This window comes from Gymnogyps californianus, chromosome 4 (genome assembly GCF_018139145.2).
Source record: "Gymnogyps californianus isolate 813 chromosome 4, ASM1813914v2, whole genome shotgun sequence".
NCBI classification, from domain to species: Eukaryota; Metazoa; Chordata; class Aves; order Accipitriformes; family Cathartidae; genus Gymnogyps; species Gymnogyps californianus.
Genome location: NC_059474.1, coordinates 3,431,761 through 3,450,783, shown reverse-complemented (window position 1 = coordinate 3,450,783; position 19,023 = coordinate 3,431,761). Strand labels below are relative to the sequence as shown.

Here is a 19,023-nt window from a genome sequence, read left to right as displayed (position 1 = left end):
GTCTGTTCTATCACTTGCAGAAGACCAAGTGAGGCAGCCCTGCCACTGTCAGTAGCTAAAGCCTGTTGTTCCACCAGCTGTTTAGATGCTGCAGCTGGATCAGTAAGCCAGGCAAGCGCAGACTGCAGAGCACCTCTACAGAGCAGGCTTGGGTTTGCTATGTGTAATTTCTGGCTCTGCTGAGCAGCGTCACAGCCTGACTTGGCCCCAGTCTCCATCCAAAGTCTACAGGGAGCGAACTCAAGCAGCAGGACCCATGTGCATCCTCACATCTGACAATAAAGGCACCAGCTCTTCTCCCACTGTGATGTCTCAGGCGCAATCCCAGGTGCGGACTCTGTGTCTAAAACCTTTGTCAGGTTGCAGGGCTCAGATCTTTGACTGCTCTAACCTGGAACCCGCCCTTCCACCCTCTCCATTATTCTAATTATTTAGCAATAATGCCCAGGAATCCACCAGGGTGAGGGAATTCAGTTTCATACTTAGTTTTCTGTTGTCCCCTGAAAAACATGAAGCAACAAACACAGGCTTAGCAAAGGAATTTTGTATGGACACGTTTTACTTGTTGAGCACAAGACAGGTACAGATCCATGGAAAACAATGACATCCCTAGTAGCCCCCCACCAGGAACCAGCCTGAGAAGGACCCGCAAGAAAAATCCCCTTCTAACAAATCATTCTTCTTTGAAGGAGATCTTCCTGACTTTTTTTTAACCCCAGTTTTCCACTGTACAAGCTACTTAAAAGCAAGAAAACAACCATCCACCTTGGCCATCTGCTTGTAGCTGTCTGGAGTAATCAGTACTTCTGTCTGTAATATTGCCAGGAGAGCCTGCAGTTGAATCCTGGCCCTTCATTTCCATGGAAAAACTCCGAGGAATCTTTTAACACAGGAAAGCTTTTAAAAGATGCCTCCCAGAAGTGCAACTCATCCCATTAATGACTTGTTTGTCCAGAATGAGTCACCTTCTTATTTATATCATGCCACAGGGTTGCACAGTACTCTTACAAGTAGAGAGGCAAGATCCCTGCTCGGTGAGTTTTTCCTGTCAAAGATGGTTTCATTACAACTTACGATCCTCCTCTGGAGAAAGATTATCTGGACATTCTGAGGAGTTCAACTCAAAAGTAAATGACTGGTAGGAAGCTGGTTGAACTGTGACAGCCTCTCCTTCAAAGGCTCCTACAGCTTCTCATTCTCTGCTGATATAGCTAATTCACCAATGTTTTAGTTTCTTCCCATCCCGATACTCCCCAGAAGCTTAATTTTCTCTTGGGTTTTAGGAGTAAAGTGAATTTAAGGAGGCAAAGTAGAGGGATGATGAGGAAGGGGAGGTAGTAAGGGAAAATGCATGGTAGTGGTAGAAGCGAGAGAGAGCAGGTCTGTGAGTGAATGGAGGAAGGAGAGTAGATAAGGACAAGTAAGGTACGAGGAGGAAACTGAAGAAAAAAATAAGTGAAAGAATGAAAAAGGGGGAAAATAAACTACAAAAACAGAGAAGTAACCACAAGAAAAATGAGTGGAACTGCTGAATACAGAAGAGAACTTAAACCACCGATTGGGACACAGCCTTTCGAAGGAGATTTCCAGACAAGACAGGTGGAGACCAATGCCCTACAGGGCACGAAGGCTTCCAGCAAAGGAAAGGAAATAGTGTCTTCTCTGTTCCCCAATGCCAAAAGCTCTTTGGCAGCTTCAACATCCCACGGTTCTCAGGTCCACTGATTTCTGAGGCCCAAACCACTTCCAGCAAGTACAAGCTGCATAGACCTTGCGTCAGCATAATGCAGCTCAGCTTTCATAAGCCGATTGCACACTATAAGCAGATAACGCATTCACAAGACAAGCAAAGCTGTGTTAAAACCCAGCTACCGTTTGGCCAAAAGGATAAGTGAGCCATGGGTATGTTTTTATTAACCATTGTATTCTTCATTGCCCAACAGAGAGAAGAGCAGAAATGCACAGTTCTCTGTGCTGTAAACATGAAGTAAATTCTTTCCTATATATGTGATCCCATCAATCAGACAGCAGGTAAGTATAATCACCACCAGGATTTTTTCTCAGAATCCCTGTTATTCCTTTGCTTTTCTCTTCTTGGGGTTGCTGAACCTTTTGATGAAGAACAGAAGGCAAAGCTGTTGTAGGCAAGAAGCAAGAGGAGAAACAACAGCAAGTCCTACATTAAGAGATATATTGTCATAATAAAAGAATCAAAAAGATGCTCAAAATGTCTTCTTTAATGTACACATGCAGCAATAAAATCCCATATAAGAAACTATGGGAAAGGTTCACTACAAGTCCCATTTAAGGTAGGTTTCTAATGAAGCAGGAGCAGAATAGTACTGTCTGGAGTTGGAGTTACCTAGGCTTTCCTTCCCCAGGTGGGAAACTGCTCATAATAACAGAAAGAAGCATCATCATGCCTGCGGGACCACCTCTGAAGTCACTGGGAACAGGCATTTGTGAGATTTGAAAACACATTCTCCTTCAATCATTTCATCATGATGTGATGACAGAAGGGTTCCTGTGAGAGTTCAAGTGGGCTTTATTTCAAAGAGCCTGGTGAAAGGTAGCATCAAGAACCACCTCAAAGATTCTGCTGATTTTCTAGTTAACCCTACAAAATATCCATCCATCCAAACTGAGAGCACCATGCCCATCAGCAAGGAGAGCTACACCATAGACAGTCCAGACTCATCTCCCTTTTCTATTATCACAGACCTGATACAAGCAGGAAGAAAAAATAAGGACAGCCTGCATCAACTCCCAGCTCCTACCACTGGCAAACTCACATCCCAGCACAATGACCTAATCATTTCTCACTCTAAAGTTCTTCTGGGTTTGGGCAGAACCAGCCCTAGAAGCCTATCTGCAAGAACCATCAGCAGAAGCAAAAGACACAGAACATCTCAAGCGACTATTCATTCTAAGCTGATTTCCATCCCTAATTCTGAGGGTTTACATACAATCCTGCAGGGAAATGGGGCTGAAGGTCAGAAATTAAAAGGAGTTAATTGAATGGCCATAATCCTAAAATGGCTTCACTTCAGCTTACCTCTTCTGTCTTCTTTCTGACAAGCTTTGGGGCATTCCACAACCAGGGTCTCTGCAGAGAACGTGGGTTCCACCAGGGATGTCCTCTCTGTTACCTACAAGCTTCCACCTACACGTGTTTACTACATACGTGCTCCTCCACCACAGGAAGAGGCAGTCTCTTAGGAAGAACAAATCTAAATAAAGAAGTTTCTCAGCACTGAAGGAGGTCAGGAAAGCACATCCCAATCCACACTCCTTCCTGTCAGCGCCGGTGACGATCTGTAGCATTGTCTTTTTCTTACTTGGCTTAAAAACTACAGTGATTTAATCCCCGGTCAGTAAAAAAACCCCGATGGAGATAGGTCCATGCTGTTACCAGACCAGACATCTGTCAGTGCAATAGAGGGGCAGGGAGGGAAGGGTGACTCTCGGTGGCCCTTCGGTCCTGCTTTCTACGATAACGCAAGGCAAGGCACTGAAGCTTAATTGGGGATGGCACGAAGCCCAGCGCAGGGTGGGGGTGAGAAGGGTGGAAAACTTTGTCATTCTTTGGCTGCACCCCTCCCCCAGAAGCTGTGCAGCACACAGGAGAAAGCTGACAGATAACAAGGCCATTAATTAGCTGATTGTTAAAGGGCGGGTTCCTGTGAAGAAGGTCTTTAGGGACTGCATCCTTACTGAAAAGCCTATGTAAAACCAGGCACTTTTTCTAAATCAGGCTGGCCGACGCACTGTGACATTCTTGGGCAGGCAAAGCAGTGTGATTTTTCACCCGCATTGAACTTGTCACACCACCTCCCTCCCACCCTTCACAAATACCTGGGAGATGGCCTTAAATATCTCTTCGGAGAGGGAAATGAGGACTTAGCAGGGACAGAAGAGCAACTCTGAGATGGGCTGTCCCTGTTCACATTTTCCCAGCAGTTATACGTGGACACACAGACACTCAAGCTGCAGACATTACCCTCAAAGGTCACTCTCCTGTAACTTTTCTTTGAGGGTCAAGAAGATGTGGTATAAACAAGCAGAGGCCAAAATCCTCCCCCAGCCCCAGGATTCCCCCAATTATCCTAGCAGGAGTGGAGAGGAAGGTGGGCAGACTGTGAATACATGGCACAGACATCACACCCTCGGGAACCTTCCAATGCTGGTGCCTCCTTCCTTTGAGAGACTGACCAAATGGACTGACAATGACCCTGAGCAGTGCCAGCCCCGCACAGTACACGGCCTAAGAAGGCTAGTCTTAAAAAAAACACTGGCTGGAGAGCTGTCCTGCCAACAGCAGGCTCAATGCCCTTTCTCATGGTGCATCGCTTGGCAATGCGTGGTTGGAAATCCAGGTAGCTGCTCTGCAGGACTGGAGACCTTCCTTGCAGGCATTGCTCAGTTTTCTAGTGCTCTCATGCAGGAGGATCCGGGTCACCTCAGTCACAAGCTTGTGGTAGATCTTGACTGACTTCAATACAGTGCATCAGCCTCTCAGTTAAGACAGCCTCTCACAGGGACCTTTCTGCTACAGAAATGAAGAGCTGAGCACTCTTACTGCTGGCTTTCTCGTAACCAAATAAAGGCTTCTGTGAGGCATCCCTACAGCTATTAAAAATTCAGGCTACTGCAAACAAAAAGAAGCAAAACTTGTACTGAAGTAGAAGAAGCCAGCCAAAAAACAATTGGATAAGTGCCCGGAAAAAGCGTAAGGACTTTCCAAATGAACTAGCGAGGGAAGGCTCTGGAGGTACTGTGGTGCCTTGCCTTTCACACCAGGAAAATTCAGCACACAGAGGAGAGACTTCGCCTTGCTAGGCTCCAGCTTCAGTGACTCCACATACCCAAGTGAAACACTCGAGGGAGACCCCCTGCTCTTTGCATTCACTACAATTTGGTGTCCAGATGACAAGATAACTGGGGCTAGAGAGATACAGCTGGAGAAGCAGAGCTGGAGGCATATGTTAGAGCCCAAGCACATGGCAGCTGCTGCAGCGGAAGAAGGGCAGCGTGTGAGTGCATGGGAAGTGAGCCGGCTGTGCAGGGGAGGGCAGGCATTTGAAACTGTGACCAATTTAGCTCCATTCATTCAGGACTACATTTTCCACTGTTAATGCCAGTGCTCCATCCCTGATTAGGCTTTGCATCCATCATGCGGTTGCTGGTTGGTTTGGTTTTTTTTTCTTTTCAAGTCAGGACAGCGCGTGTCACAGCCTTTGCTGTCTCGGCCTCTTCTAAAGGGGGAGATGCAGCCTGAGGGATGAGATGACTTGACGGTGGGATTGTTAACAGCGGGCTGCCTCAAGACTCTGAGAAGGGTCTGGGAGCTCCTACGAGGCAAGGGAGGAGCCTGACCTCAGGATTCGGTGATCTGTAAGATGGCTTTTTATCCTGGACAACTTCAAGACATTTTAACAAAACCTCTCAGAAAACTTGCCTCCTCAAAAAAACAGAGATGCAGAACTGAAGACTAAATTCCTACTGTTCCTCCCCAGCACCCATTTCATCACCAGTTAAAGCAAGAGAGTATTGGCCAGCCAGGATGAAAAAAAAAAAAAAAAAAAAAAAAAAAATGATGGCATGGACTCTAGTGAAAATGCAAAAAAAAAAAAAAAATGCTGGGGGAGTGGAAGACTCAACAAAACACAAAACAGAAATGCACGAGGCAGACTCAGCATGTGTAAACAGAAACATTCTCTGCACCTTATGCCAGAGGAAAAGGTCCCCAAATCCACACGCCTGCTGCACATGCTCCTGACCGCCCACCCACCAGGGCACTTGTATTTCACACAGGTTTTTTTAACTAGAGATTTTCAGGAGATCACGTAGCTCGCCTTAATTCCCACTTTTCCTACGCAGCGCGGGGAAGAAACCACAGTCAGCTGTCTTAAATCACTAAAGATCGTCCAGTCTGACACCCCAAAGAGGCTGGGACAAGAAGCTCAACAAAACCGTGAGCTGCCCCTGCAAGAAATTCCAGCATACTTTGAAGGAAAACAGAGAAAGTACCTCCCCAGCAACGGCAAGTAGAGGTTGGCTGATGTCCTCTTCTTGGCTTAAGCTGTCCCTTACATATTTTTTATCGCAGAGAGTAGCTGTAGACATTTTTACAATCCATAAATGTGAGAGCCTTTTCTGTCTCCTAGAGATAAATATATCCTGTAGCAACGATAAGCTAATTATGTGTTGCGTAAAGAAGATTAACTTTTACTGTGTTGTTCTCTCATGTCACTGGCTGCCCCCTTTCTCTTGCTTTAAAAGAAAGGGTAGATTTGCCAAATTAATCATTTCTAAAACACTGGCACCTTGTTATAGCTTATATCGTATTGGCTGTATCTCAAAGCTAAGGAGCTCTCATCTTTGTATTCTCTTCTCATTTCAGAGTCTGCCTGCCTCTGACACCCTCCCTTTGCTGGAGATTTTCCTATCATCTTTGAGACAGGATGATCACCGAGCACTGCATGCAGTTTGGCGGTGTTCCATTTACATAAATAATGCTGCTCACTGCAGTATTTTCACTTACTCCCTCTCTCTCTTCTAGTCTTAATTGCTGTTAATCTTGCTCCACACACATCTCACCTGTCTTTTTTCCTGGCTGGCTCTGGTTCTGTTTGCAATCCAGTAATATGAAAAAGTTGTTCAGATGAATTATCTCCACCTGCATTTGTCCAAGAAGAATTCTCTCCCTGCCACGGGTTGCCAAATTCCTTCCATAATGAGGTTTCTTTGAAATGCCTACTATGCCTCTCTCAAACTGAAATGATTTCGTGCCATCCCATCCCAGATTCCAGTTCAGAGACCCAGGACAGTGCCAAAAGTCTTTTGAAACAATAAAATCCCCATTTCTGCTCCCCATTCAATTCTTGATAATTCTTTACAGGCTACAGTGACTTTTCTCTTGGTGGCTTTCTAAATGCTCATGGACATATTTTTAAACATAAAGCATGCAAGAGTAACCTGAATCTAGTGTGTGTTTAGCCAAGCGTCAATACTGGTGAAGTTCACTGTCAGATGAAAATCTGAAGGTTTTAGGCATGGCTACAGCCTGATGAAAATAATAATGTTTTGCTCCATTTTATATAACTCACTGAGAGATCACATTACCTGGAGGACTAGACATTCTGCATTGACCCCCCTTCGTAAGTACTTCATAAGTGACACTAAAAAAATGTGGGGAATAATTATAATTAACTTTGGCAAGCCTCCTTCTTTCACTTCACTCTGCCTAAGGCCAAATCTTCCTACTGAAAGCAGAGAGAACTAATACCAATCTTTCACATGTGTTCAATGCACAAATCAGTATGAAACCCCATTTTCCCTCTGAAAGAAATACTAGGAGGACAGCAGCAGTGCTGAGTTACATGAAAGTAAATTTGGCCTTTTTTGTCTGAGTGTAACATTGCCTCATTGCTTTTTTAGCAGAGGTTAATCTTTCCACTAAACATGCATTTTCATTTCCATCTTGCAGGCTTCTATTTAGTATTTTTAGGTTCTGTGTCTGTAGTTGTTTGTTTGGGGTTTTTTTTTCCTATTTGGCTCTTCTGTCACATACTGAGGCCCTCATCTACACTGAACTGAAGAGGACGTCACTGAACATTGAGCAAAAGAAGTTAAAATAACCTTAAATTGAAGTCCACACTGGTCTGAGTCTACCAGAAAAGATGTTCCTTTCCTTCTGATGCAAGAAAACTTGCAATTCCTACAATACTGCGCTGATTTTGGCATAGTACACAGCACACTATGGTATTTATAACATCAATAAAATGTCACAGGGCTACCATATTTAGCTGGTTGTTGCTAAGGTTTTACGTTCTACTTTGTTTAGTAATTTGATCCCTCCTTTACCCTTTTAATTAAGTAGCAGCTTTCTAGAGCAAATGACTGGATTTCCCCAGCAGTAGTTGCTGGAAGTGATTAAATTGATGACAAATGTGGAAAAATTGTTCTTCCTAACAACAGTGAGTTAATTCCACATCAGGGACAAATGGGGTATAGTTACGCAGATGAGAGCAAACCAAGTGTTGAGTTTTTTTAAAGAAATTAAAGACATTACTGGTTTTCTACCTTTGTCCAGTACCTGGAACGTTAGAACTGTCAAGGCGTCCCAGTGTTTCAGGCAAATCTACAACCTGACAAAGCAGCTGAATACCAACCTCGTTGTATAAATCACTGAATTCTTCAACCACATCTTTCGGGATCCTTTGCCCATTGTTGGTAAGATGATAAGCCACCCCATTCTTGGAGTAAAGACTGATCCGTCCAACACTTCTCTCACCATCAGTAGTCTCTTCAAGTAAACCATTGTCTTCTGCTAGATGATAGACTGGATTTCCATGTGAACCATGAATCCACGTAGCTCCCAGTTCAAAAGTGGCGTGCCCTGCAGGAGAGTAAACCAAGCAGCCTAGTTGGAAAGGCCCATTTTTCTGAAAGCATGTCACACTCAACCCTAAATAAAATGTACATGTGCAAAAACAGAACAAGTGCTCAAGGACACCACAGGTTTGAACATCACTTAAGCAAGCTTTCTCTGTTAGACAAGGGCAATGCCAATGTTCTTCAAACCAGTCCTGCAGGATACAAGTTTAGATAGTGCTAGAAGGATGGGATGTTTCCAATAAAGATACATCACAGTGACACACCTCTGATACTTAAGGCAAAATTCAGAATCTTCTAGGTTCCCAGTTCTTATCATGGTTGTTAGTAGCTGCTCTATCCTTGCTACTTGGCCCTTCTAAATCATCTTGTCTAAACCTGCCCTTAGGAACATGACCAGAAAGCGGAGAAGGTACTGCTCGTGCTGCAGCACAAGCCATGTAGTAGTGAAGGGGGTGTGGGAAGGAAAAGAGCTGTAAGAAGCCACACTGCACTATTGCAAAAAGGACATATAAGGATACTTACATAAATATTAAAGTCGTAGGGAAAGAACAGAGTACCTAAAGACTTCAAATATCCACTGTATTCGAGAGGAGGGGATGGATACCCACACACAGGAAGAAAAGCATCTACAGCAGGGAGATACAGGAAAAAATTGGATTGCCCTGGGATAGCAACAGTGGCCTGCATACTGAACCTTGTCCTGTGATTAAAAATGCATGTTATTTACAAATATACCTCAGATTAACTGCAATACAAAAATGCATTTCCGTTCCCCAAATGAGTAAATAGGTTATATTTTATTATTTATGCCTTTGAAAATTTACATCAGGTTCTTAAAAAAGATGCACTGTCAGGTTAAACACCAAACGCATTTAGTCTTCATCACGTGTACTCTCTGCCTGCAAAACACAAAGACTTTGGTCAGCCCCACTCTCTCCCTTCCTTATAACTAACGGGGCTTGCACCAGGGCTCTGACCCCCCCTAAGCCAGCGCTGCCACGACTGGAGTGATAGCACAGGGAGATGTTCAGCAGCTGAAAGGAGGTGCTAAAAATAAGCTTGGTCATGTCCTCCACCCACATTTTTACAGATTCTCAGAAGTCCAAAGCTAACTGTTTCCAAGTCTGACAACGCTGGGTTCTCCCAGCACCCCAGCCAACACCACACTGTGCAGCTCGCTCTGCAGAGGTGTGTGAATGCCTGATTAAGTGGGATAGTTAATAGGATCCTGCTTGATGAAGAAAGGATCGTGCAGTTACCAGTCATCATATACTGTTTAACATGTAAATATATGCTCAGACAGAAAGACACTGCAGCGCTATGCTATAATGCAGTCAAGTTTAACAGGTGAAAGCTCCAAGAAAAGCTGCTCTCCAGCTGAGACGTTGCCTCCAAGGGAAGCTCCACGTATCTTGTTTTTCAAGCAGACAACCACCTCATCATTAAGGAGCATGCTGATTGCCCTTCAAAATATGCATTACAGAACTCGAGAGCACAAGATTTCTACGTGTACCTAAAACAAAGCATGTGCTTCAGAGCGTGCAGCATCAAGTCACAAACGTGTGAATATTTAAGGCGCCGCAAACTCCAATACACTCCCAGAGCACCCAGCCTAGCGGAAATGACTGCTGTACATTGGCAGCCAAAGGTACAAAGCTCATAAATATTGCATGTGGCAGTCACCTTGTTAATGCAATCCTCCTGCGAGTCATCACATGCCAGATCAGCAGCAGGAATACTGCCTGCTGCTTTATGTCAGGAGCTTGCTCTCTGCTACACTAACACTCCTCCTGTATATAGCTCTTATTCATGGGGCACCTGATCTTTGAAAGAAAAAAATATGCCAGCAGGTCCCACTGTATTGGTGCTCAGTAACAATTATGACGTGTTCCAAGTTCTCCTGTTTTCAGTAGCTGTGTGGAATACAATCAAATACCAACAAATTAAAAATAGTCATTCTTGCCTGTAATACTTACAAAGACACTATCATCATGACCAAGCAGATAAGCCAGTTGTTACCTAGTGTAAGTTACACGATAAATTATTTAAAAGTGTAAAATTAAATAACTTCTTTTTAAACAGAGATAGCTAATTTACTTTCAGGGCCTTAAAAGATTTTAGTTTCAATATTAATCTACTTCGAATGAATCATCCAATACAACAAAAAATAGAAAAAAATCTGTTTCCTATTCTGTGAATACAATTACTGAGACACAAGCAGCAGTCAAAACAGGCCTATGCACAACAATATACCATACCAGCAACTTTCCAAAGGAATGCACAGATTGCGTATCAAGCCTTCTGAATACGCACGGGAACTTTCACATTTCCCTTTGCAGCCCTGACTACTCCTTGGGCATCCTGTTGTGAAATATCTGCAGTGGATACAGATGTTATAGATCATGTACAAGAAACACACTTACAATCCACAAACACACAAACCCTCTGCCTCACCTGTGCTCGAAAAGATGAACCAAACCTCTGAAAATCCAAATTACTCCCCTGTGCTGAGTAGCAACACACTCTATGCAGTTGAGGGAAAATACTGTCCCCTGCAAGACACAGCATGGCGCAGTGAGAGTAGAAGTATTAGGATATAACCCTGACAAGGTGCCAGCGTAGCTTTGCTGAAGATTTAAATCGGATCTTTAGTCAAGTGTGCAGACAGGGGAGTGGCCAGAGTAGTTTAACATATAAATGCCATTTAGACAAGCAGATCAAAATGATTGTATGTTGAAGACCTGGAAGAACCACTTCTGTAACAGTTTTTTGTAAGCTTCAGCCAGTTCTGAGAAATGAGCAGGTCTTGCATGCCTCAGGTGCCATCTTGCTGCTCCAGGCAGTACAGAAGAAGAAAACACAGCCCAGGATCAGGCTGCCCTTTTGCCCTCAAACCAGGGAATAAGGATGTTCTGAGTACACTCTGCTCCTGAAGATTTCACCACCCAACAGAGCTCCAAAATTGTTTGGCTAAAGGGCATGTGAATCTGCAAAGCGCACAAGGGGCCAGAACACGGACCCACCTTGGGAGAGAACTGTAATCCGTACCCACACAGTGTAACTTTGACAGTTTGCAGAAGATAAGAAAAGATAGACAGCTTGTAGTTTTAAGAAAGGTATTAAAAGATCAAGATTTTGGATTCCAGTCCTCTGCTCTGCAACTAACAGTTACATCTACAAACTGCAAGATCTCCACCAGACTGAAAAGCCTGCTCTTGTCTCATATTAGTTGAGAAGCGTTAACGAACAGGAGGTAGATTCCCAGCAAAGGCAAAGACAGGAGTAACCGGTGAAGGTGTCCAAAGGTGAGAGGATTGGTCTCAATACTAGTACAACAAAACTATGTCACAGGTGCACTGACAAAATGATGTATTGCTTCCTGAAGATTTCAGGTCTTTAACACTTCCCTCCTCTCACAGACATGATCCAGGATATTTTTAATACAGTGTATTGTGAGTAAAGGACACACTTCCCATTCTAACCTCTATGCCAAGTCTCAGCAGAATGTAAAGTGCCCTATTCAAACCCGGCAGATTAGATTTGTCCAACTGCCTTTTCATTCATTTCCCTTCTGAAAGTTCATAGGACACTGCTGTTTATTTACTGTGGTGAGTTTATCGAGTAAAATATAGTAAGTGATGTAAGCACCTGACAAATAAAAAGAAAGGAGGGCAGCAAGAGGCCAAAGTTAATAAATACAGAGAGTGGGATCAGAAACAGAGCTAGTTAATTGAAATCAGGAAGGCAATTCAGTAAAAGCGAAGAGCCTTTTGCCTCCTGTGGAGAAGAGACAGGCAATGCCCTCGTAGATACCAGGGAAAGTTTCATTGACTACTGTGCTGCAAAGGGTAACATTTGTTCTAGTAGTTTTGCATTTAGAGATTTTACAAGCCCTTCCAATTGACACGGGATTAAAATATCCAGTGTCTGCACCTTTATTACACACTGAGAAAGGAAGCCACAGAGGTAGGAAAGCTGCAAATCACGATGAAAGGATACATTGAAGAGGTTTTTCCAGCAGCCTGATTCACAGTGGGTAGTGCCCTACACAGTAAATTAGTTCTAGGGAAATGAATGGGGCTGTTTGTGAAACAGAATAGCTTGGAGCTTGCCCCTTTGCAAGTGATGTAAGTCACTGAGAAACAGCCCTTCACTAGCCAGGAGATTTACTGACTGCTCCTAGTCAAGAGTCAAGCTTGAAAACGTTGGTGGAAACTGTCTCGATAGAGTTATTTAATCACAGAACACTTCTCACAGACCCATTACACAGAGCTCTTCCTGTCCAAACGAAAACGATCACCGAGGTCTTTATTTTATAGAAGCACGGGTTTGGAGCAGCCCTCCCTCGAAAGAGATGCACAAGATAGCTCAGATTCACCCACCCACCCTGAAAGGAGCCCAAGGATCAAAGGAGACCAAGGTTCCTGACATCATCACACCTCCAATAACCTTTTGCATGTGCACATTGACTGAAAAAGCACATTTCCAAGGTCAAATTAACCTAATGACAATACAAAGCCTTGCTAGCAGAATAAAGCATGCTGAACGCATTACTCTCAAAATGCTGCTCTTACCAAGTTTCACACTTTGCACGCGGCCTCCAATTCGGTCAGTCGCCTCAAGGATAGTTACATCCGTGAAACCGCTTTCCAAGAGCGCTTTCGCTGCTGACAGGCCTGCAAGCCCAGCACCGATAACTACTATTCGAGGCTGTCGTTTTCTCCGTAGGCCACTACTAAGAGGATCATCCGTGCTGTCTGCAGATATTTCACAACTTTGCATGCCGTCCAAGCTCTCTTTCTAAGGAACCTATGGAAAAAGCAAACAAGCGTGTTCAGGGAACTCGGCTCAAACTTATCCTCTGCAGTTAAAAATCCTAAGGAAGTCTATAAAAACAAAAAAGTCCAGCAGGAAAGAAAGAAAACTTATGAACTAGACCCAGCCTTCAAAATGGGATGCATAGTAAGGATAACTGAGGTCAAATTGGGATGCAACAACTTTTTGGCCTGGAGTACCAGTATTGGAAACTCCAGAAATCTCCACCCTCTTGTACCATGTAGACTATTTCCAGAGAAGTCAAAGGGTTTTCAAACTCCCATCTCTTTATATAACCTCCAAAAGTGGCAATTTTGTGGTAAAGACTTCAAAAAAAAAAAGAAAAAGAAAACCACGTGCCCAGTGCCGACAAGCTCCACAACACAGCGATGAAGCTTCACTTTGCCTCTGTGGCAACCACAAAGCATAAGCTTCAGATCCTATAACTACAGGACTAGGTAAAGAGGATTTAGCTTAAAGCATGGAGATCGGATATCAAACCAATCATTACAGAAATGGTACAGATGGAAAAATGTTTCAACTGATGAAAGCCAACAAGGGCTAATTGAAAAATTCACAGCCACATGATGCAGCCCCTGGAGCCAACGCTGTCCTGCCACATCAGGATCAGCCTCAGTCTTTGATGAAGAGAGGTTCAAACCCATATCAGTCCTGACTAGTCCAATTCTACCTCCACCTACCCAATGCATCCAACTGCTCTTCCAAGTGGTATCCTATTTTTCTTTGCAAACTCCTAGAAGCCATCTTTTTAACTGTGTATACCCTTAGTTCTCGAGTCCCATCACCTTATTTTAGGACACGGCCTGAGTCCATGGTTAAGGTTAAACCTTAATCAGGGATCACCAACGTAGGATGTCTTTATACACGAATGTCAATGTCTAGTCATCTGGTTCTGGGTAGGTTCGCACCTGCCCTCGAGAGCACGAAGGAACGGGGTGCAGAGACCCATACTCCACCAGGCCCAAGAAGACATCAGTCCTGACTTGCAAAGGATAAACACACAGCCCAGGATTCATCGGCCCTTGAATCAGCTGGTGCCCAATGATTTGGATAAAGCACACACGTAATTCCTAGCCTTACTGCCCTCCCTACCCAACGCTTACTGAATGCAGAGAAATCCAAGGAGCTAGTATCCTGCCTCTACCTGTTGCCCAGTGGCTGGATACACCTTCTGAGTTCTTCCCCAATTCGCCCAACACTTGGCCAGTGTCAAAGACTCCTGTTCCTCTCTTGCATCACCAAGAGAAGAGTCAAACCTTTGTGCTTAAGACACTGTTGGACTATTGCAGTATATGATCATGTATACTAATGAAGTACAAAGCAATAATGGTTTCATTTGGAGAGTCTCTTTTTCTCCGGGATCTTAAAGCATTTATGTATGTTGACCAAGCATCTCCTGCTCTCTGTAACAGAGGTGACACCAGACTGCAGCCAGTAGTGATTTAAGCAGTGGTATAAAAAGTAAAGTGGTCCTGCTGGAACTCTTGACAACTATTTTGAAAATGTTTAGTTTCAGCTGGAACAACTTCAGCTCAATCCACCCTCTCCGGGCTTACCTGCAAGAGAGAGTAGCAGAGAGCCTGTAACAAACTCTGCTTCTGCCAATACAGCTTGTTCCAACTGCCGCTGAACAACGGAACAGGCGACATCGAGCCAGCTCTGGCTGCAGCCAAGCTAAAAACTTCTACCTGCCATTACATCAATCATCTCACTGTTTTCATGTCCTGACCAACAGATCTCAGCCAGCAGGTATTTGTCATAGGGAGCCAGACATTGGTGTTTGGAGAGTTACCTCCAAGCTGAAGTCAAACATGTCAAGCATGCAGTGTTCTCTAGTCCACGGCAAGAGTCACGAATCATGGTCATTTGACAAGTGGAAAAGCTGTGAGCAGCCAAAACCAGGCACTGGACTTACTTCTGAGCAAGGTGGATACAAAAGCAGTACAACAGCTAGAAGAAGTAGCAGCGAACAACTTCTTCCCTGTTCCACTAGAAACAGTAAAGATCTGGAGCGGGCTGGGGGTGGAGGATGCAAAGCTCCTTCCCTACAGCAGCTGGGGAGATGGATCAAGTTTCCAGTTGCAGACACCTTAGGACTTGTCTCTACTTGGCTTTGATGCTGATTCATTCCTCCTGTGGACTTTGCTCATCTGGGATGGGAGTGTTTTGTTCTCTCTCATCTTAATCCACTCCGCAAGTGGATTTTCAGAATGGGTTAAGATAAACAGGAACATGGCACTCCAGGTATGGAGGGCCTCCCTCGGGAGTTAGTTGGCAACTGCTCCATGATGCGTAGGTTAAATCCTCACCAGTCAGAGGCCGATACAAAAGACGACACCACTCCTCAACAGACTCACACAAACACACACCACAAACAGAGAGGAGGGTCAACATTCTAGTTAAAAACTGAACCAAAAAGGAAGCATCACTTTCTCTATTTACCAGTGCAGGACAAGGGGAAGGAGCTGGGCTTCCTACAAAGAAATGTTCTTTCCACCATCGTTTTTATCTTCTCTTGAGGTCGAGTGAAGCCCCTACATTTCTTGGGTCCTGTGAATCGCTGGTCCTTTACCTCCCCTCCCAAGCATGCCAATTTATTGACTTTTAATCTAACAAGTTAAGAAGTGAAATTTCTCTGGGTTCTCTGTATTCAGAGCTTCAGGAAAGTCCACCACTGGGATATGAAGGGCAAAGCAGTACAGTTATTAAAGGGTACATAAGAACTGCCACAGCAAGTCATATTGAAGAGTCTGGGGTTGGTATGAAGAGGAATGACCCTCTTTTGGTAGTACCAGCTTCCAGCAGTAAGTCCGGTAAGGCAGAGATAACGTCCAGACCTCTGAGCATAACAACCCTGGGGACCTCTCCCCCTTGCATTTGCCGACTCTTTTTTGAATCCCTATATGCTTCTGGCCTTCAGAACAATTTTGTGGTGAGGAGCTCCACAGTCTATAAATCTTATGCAAACATTAATGTCCTTTTGGTGGTTTCAAAACTGCTACCCAATGAAAATTGAGGACATCCCCCAAAACTATGTTATAAGAAACATTGAACAGTCATTCCCTGTTCACATTCTCCTCAGTGCTAAGGACCTTCATATATAATCCTAGTCATCTCTTCTTCAAGAAGAAATAAATCTTAATCTGGCTAGTCCTTCCTCATTTGTGAGCTATTATAAATCCACAGCTGAAATAACTCTTACTGGAAGTGTCTTCGGGATTTATTACAACCCATAGACATTCTACAACACTCTCCACTTCTCATCCAGTCTCCAGATAACACTTTGATGCATGTATTTTAATTGCCACAGTAAAGAAACATCTTTTCTGCCGTCTACATCCCATAGAAATTGAACCACTGCAGCTCAGTTCTTAAGTACAGCTTTCCTAATCCTGGCTTCGGGGAACTCATGTGAATTCTTCACATGAAAGCTTCAAGAAAATGTTTTCCCCTCCTGTTTCAGCACTTTAATACTGGATTAGGTGACCTGTCTAGACAGATGAGAAAATAACAGGGTATTTTGTGTGTACAGAATCCTGATTTAGAAACCACCCTTAATTAGCCAACAACCTTTACTGTATGATCAGCAGGAGAAGGCAATTAAAATTTAGCAAGAGCTTGGGCTTTCCAACCAGGATACATGCTCCATTGTGAAATGAACAGACGATATAAATATATGAATCCCCACTACACTTTATTTCAGTATCAATTATACACTCTGTTAGGCACATAAGTAAGACAAGCACATAAAACACGGCCTATTATGTGCAATGCTCTACCTTCAGTACTTGCCAAGCCACCAGCCAGGGCCTAAGCCAGTGAATATTACTAGGTCCTCTGACACAAAGATAGTTTGGCTTTTTACTTCTTCTTGATTGCCAAAAAGGGTGGTTTCTTTTTTCTTTTTTTTTTTTTTTTAAATCACAGGATAAGAAGTGTTAGCTGCTGTACTGTGAATCTCTATGAGGCTGTAATTTTACTTTGTGTCCGTCTAAGAGCACGGGCAGTACTAAATCATAGCTTGACTAACAGTAAAATTCCCTCTGCTTTGTCTTGCTTATAGCTTTCCTGTGAGATAGCTAACAGGCACCGGCTATCCACAATAAAATAAAATAACATTTTTTCAAAAATCCAAATACACTTCTTCCTTCTGTCTTAAAAAAAACAGCTTTGATCCTCTTACCTCTTGTGCATCTCAGTGTCTCACTCATGATATTTGAATCACTACTTCTTCCAGACCTGCTCCCTTTTCTCAGTCTCTACCGCCATTCTGCCCTTGTCTCCCTGGGTGCTACTCCCCTTCATTCATCCCTTCTCACTACTGTCCATTTCCTTCATTCAAAAAAACACCTTAAAAAAATCCCCAGGAATAACCCCCCTCCAAAAAAAACCCCTGAGCTCAACCGCTGTTTCCCAGCAGGCAAATCTTTGCAAAAATATTTTTTCAAAGATGGGCATCATTCTACCAACCCAGAATCATGGGTTTCCATTCCTGGCATTTGTACCCTTCAATCCTATGAACTCCCCATCCCTTCATCTCTGCTGCTCTTAGTTACGCACCCAGCCCACTGACTGCTCCCAGGGAAATTACTCTTTTCATCTGCACAGAGGAGCCTTGTTAGCTTTCAGCAGGACTTCACACCAGAGCTAGCCTAGCAATAACTTAGAAATAATTTTGAACACATTCCTACTTCTCATCCTTTTAATAAAGATATATTCTGGATATATCCCCTTTAACACAGAGTGCCTTCTACATATTTAAATTACAATGGCCCCACAGACAATGGCAACATAGAAATGGCATGAATGCAAATGTCACGCTAGCCTTCTCTACCTGTAGTCCAGCAGCAATAGCAATAAAGTTCAGAGGTATTTCCACTTCATGATTTTTTTTCATCATTTTGCCAGTAAAACCTTGCAAGTCACAAGGAAGAAGCCAGAGAATTAAGGCAGTTCACAACTGCCCTCCTTATTACAGCAATACTCTCTGATCAGGCTATTCTTCTAGGACCCTTAAGAAAAAGGTCACCAAGGCTCCAACAATTTAAAAATACAAAACCAAAATAAACAAAAACATTTCTCAAGGAAATCTGCTATTCTTAGCTTACCCAAATACTCTTGTGGTAGTACTGTCCTAGCTGTGATGACACAAAGACTTAGGCAAGGCAACATACTGAAAACAAGGCTTACGTGCTTAAAGGCTTCTCTGGAGGTTGGCTGGTTGGGGTTTTTTTGGTTTGTTTGTTTTTCCCACCAGGATTGGTTAGTCTTAAAAGAAGCAACCTTCCTCTCCCTTCAGACTTCATATCACACAGCAGGTTGTCCGACACCCACGAGCCATAGCTGCGAGCTCCCGGCATACCACAGACCACAATCATGGTCATCCCAGGTGGGACAGGTCTCATCCCATTTCATTACTCGGGTGTCCAACTTGCGTGTGCTGTCTGCAGCCTTTCAGGTGATGGAGAGGAGGAGTAATCCATTCTGCTGATCTTCGGCATACCTATCTTAGGACAGACAAGCTGAAAGGAAGCTTACAGACCAGTTTAAAACAATCACCTAACCTTTCTGAGTCCTCTTACATTAGCAGTTTAGCTAGGATCGGGAGTTTGCTTTGGAGTGACCTCCACACCTCCACTTCCCATGCTTTCATTCATGCTGTGCAGTGGTATTGAAGCAGCCAAACGGCTTCACTCCTTGTGGATGAAACTAAACTAGAAGATGCACTCCAGGAGAACCAAAATGCATCCCCAGCCACTAAGGAGCATTCACGGGACCGGAGTACAG

At 43.8% G+C, this 19,023-nt stretch overlaps 1 protein-coding gene across 2 annotated transcripts in view; it reads right to left on the bottom strand.

The window, feature by feature from the left end:
* SMOX (spermine oxidase) overlaps positions 1–19,023 on the bottom strand; it is a 56,058-nt gene that overhangs the window by 11,970 nt on the left and 25,065 nt on the right. For both annotated transcript variants that reach the window (XM_050895663.1, XM_050895662.1), the window contains exons 2-3: positions 12,975–13,209; positions 8,175–8,401 (exon numbers count right to left, since the gene is read on the bottom strand). In XM_050895663.1, the coding sequence (XP_050751620.1) occupies positions 8,175–8,401; positions 12,975–13,182 (435 nt within the window). In that variant the 5' untranslated portion in view covers positions 13,183–13,209. The remainder of the gene's footprint in view (positions 1–8,174; positions 8,402–12,974; positions 13,210–19,023) is intronic.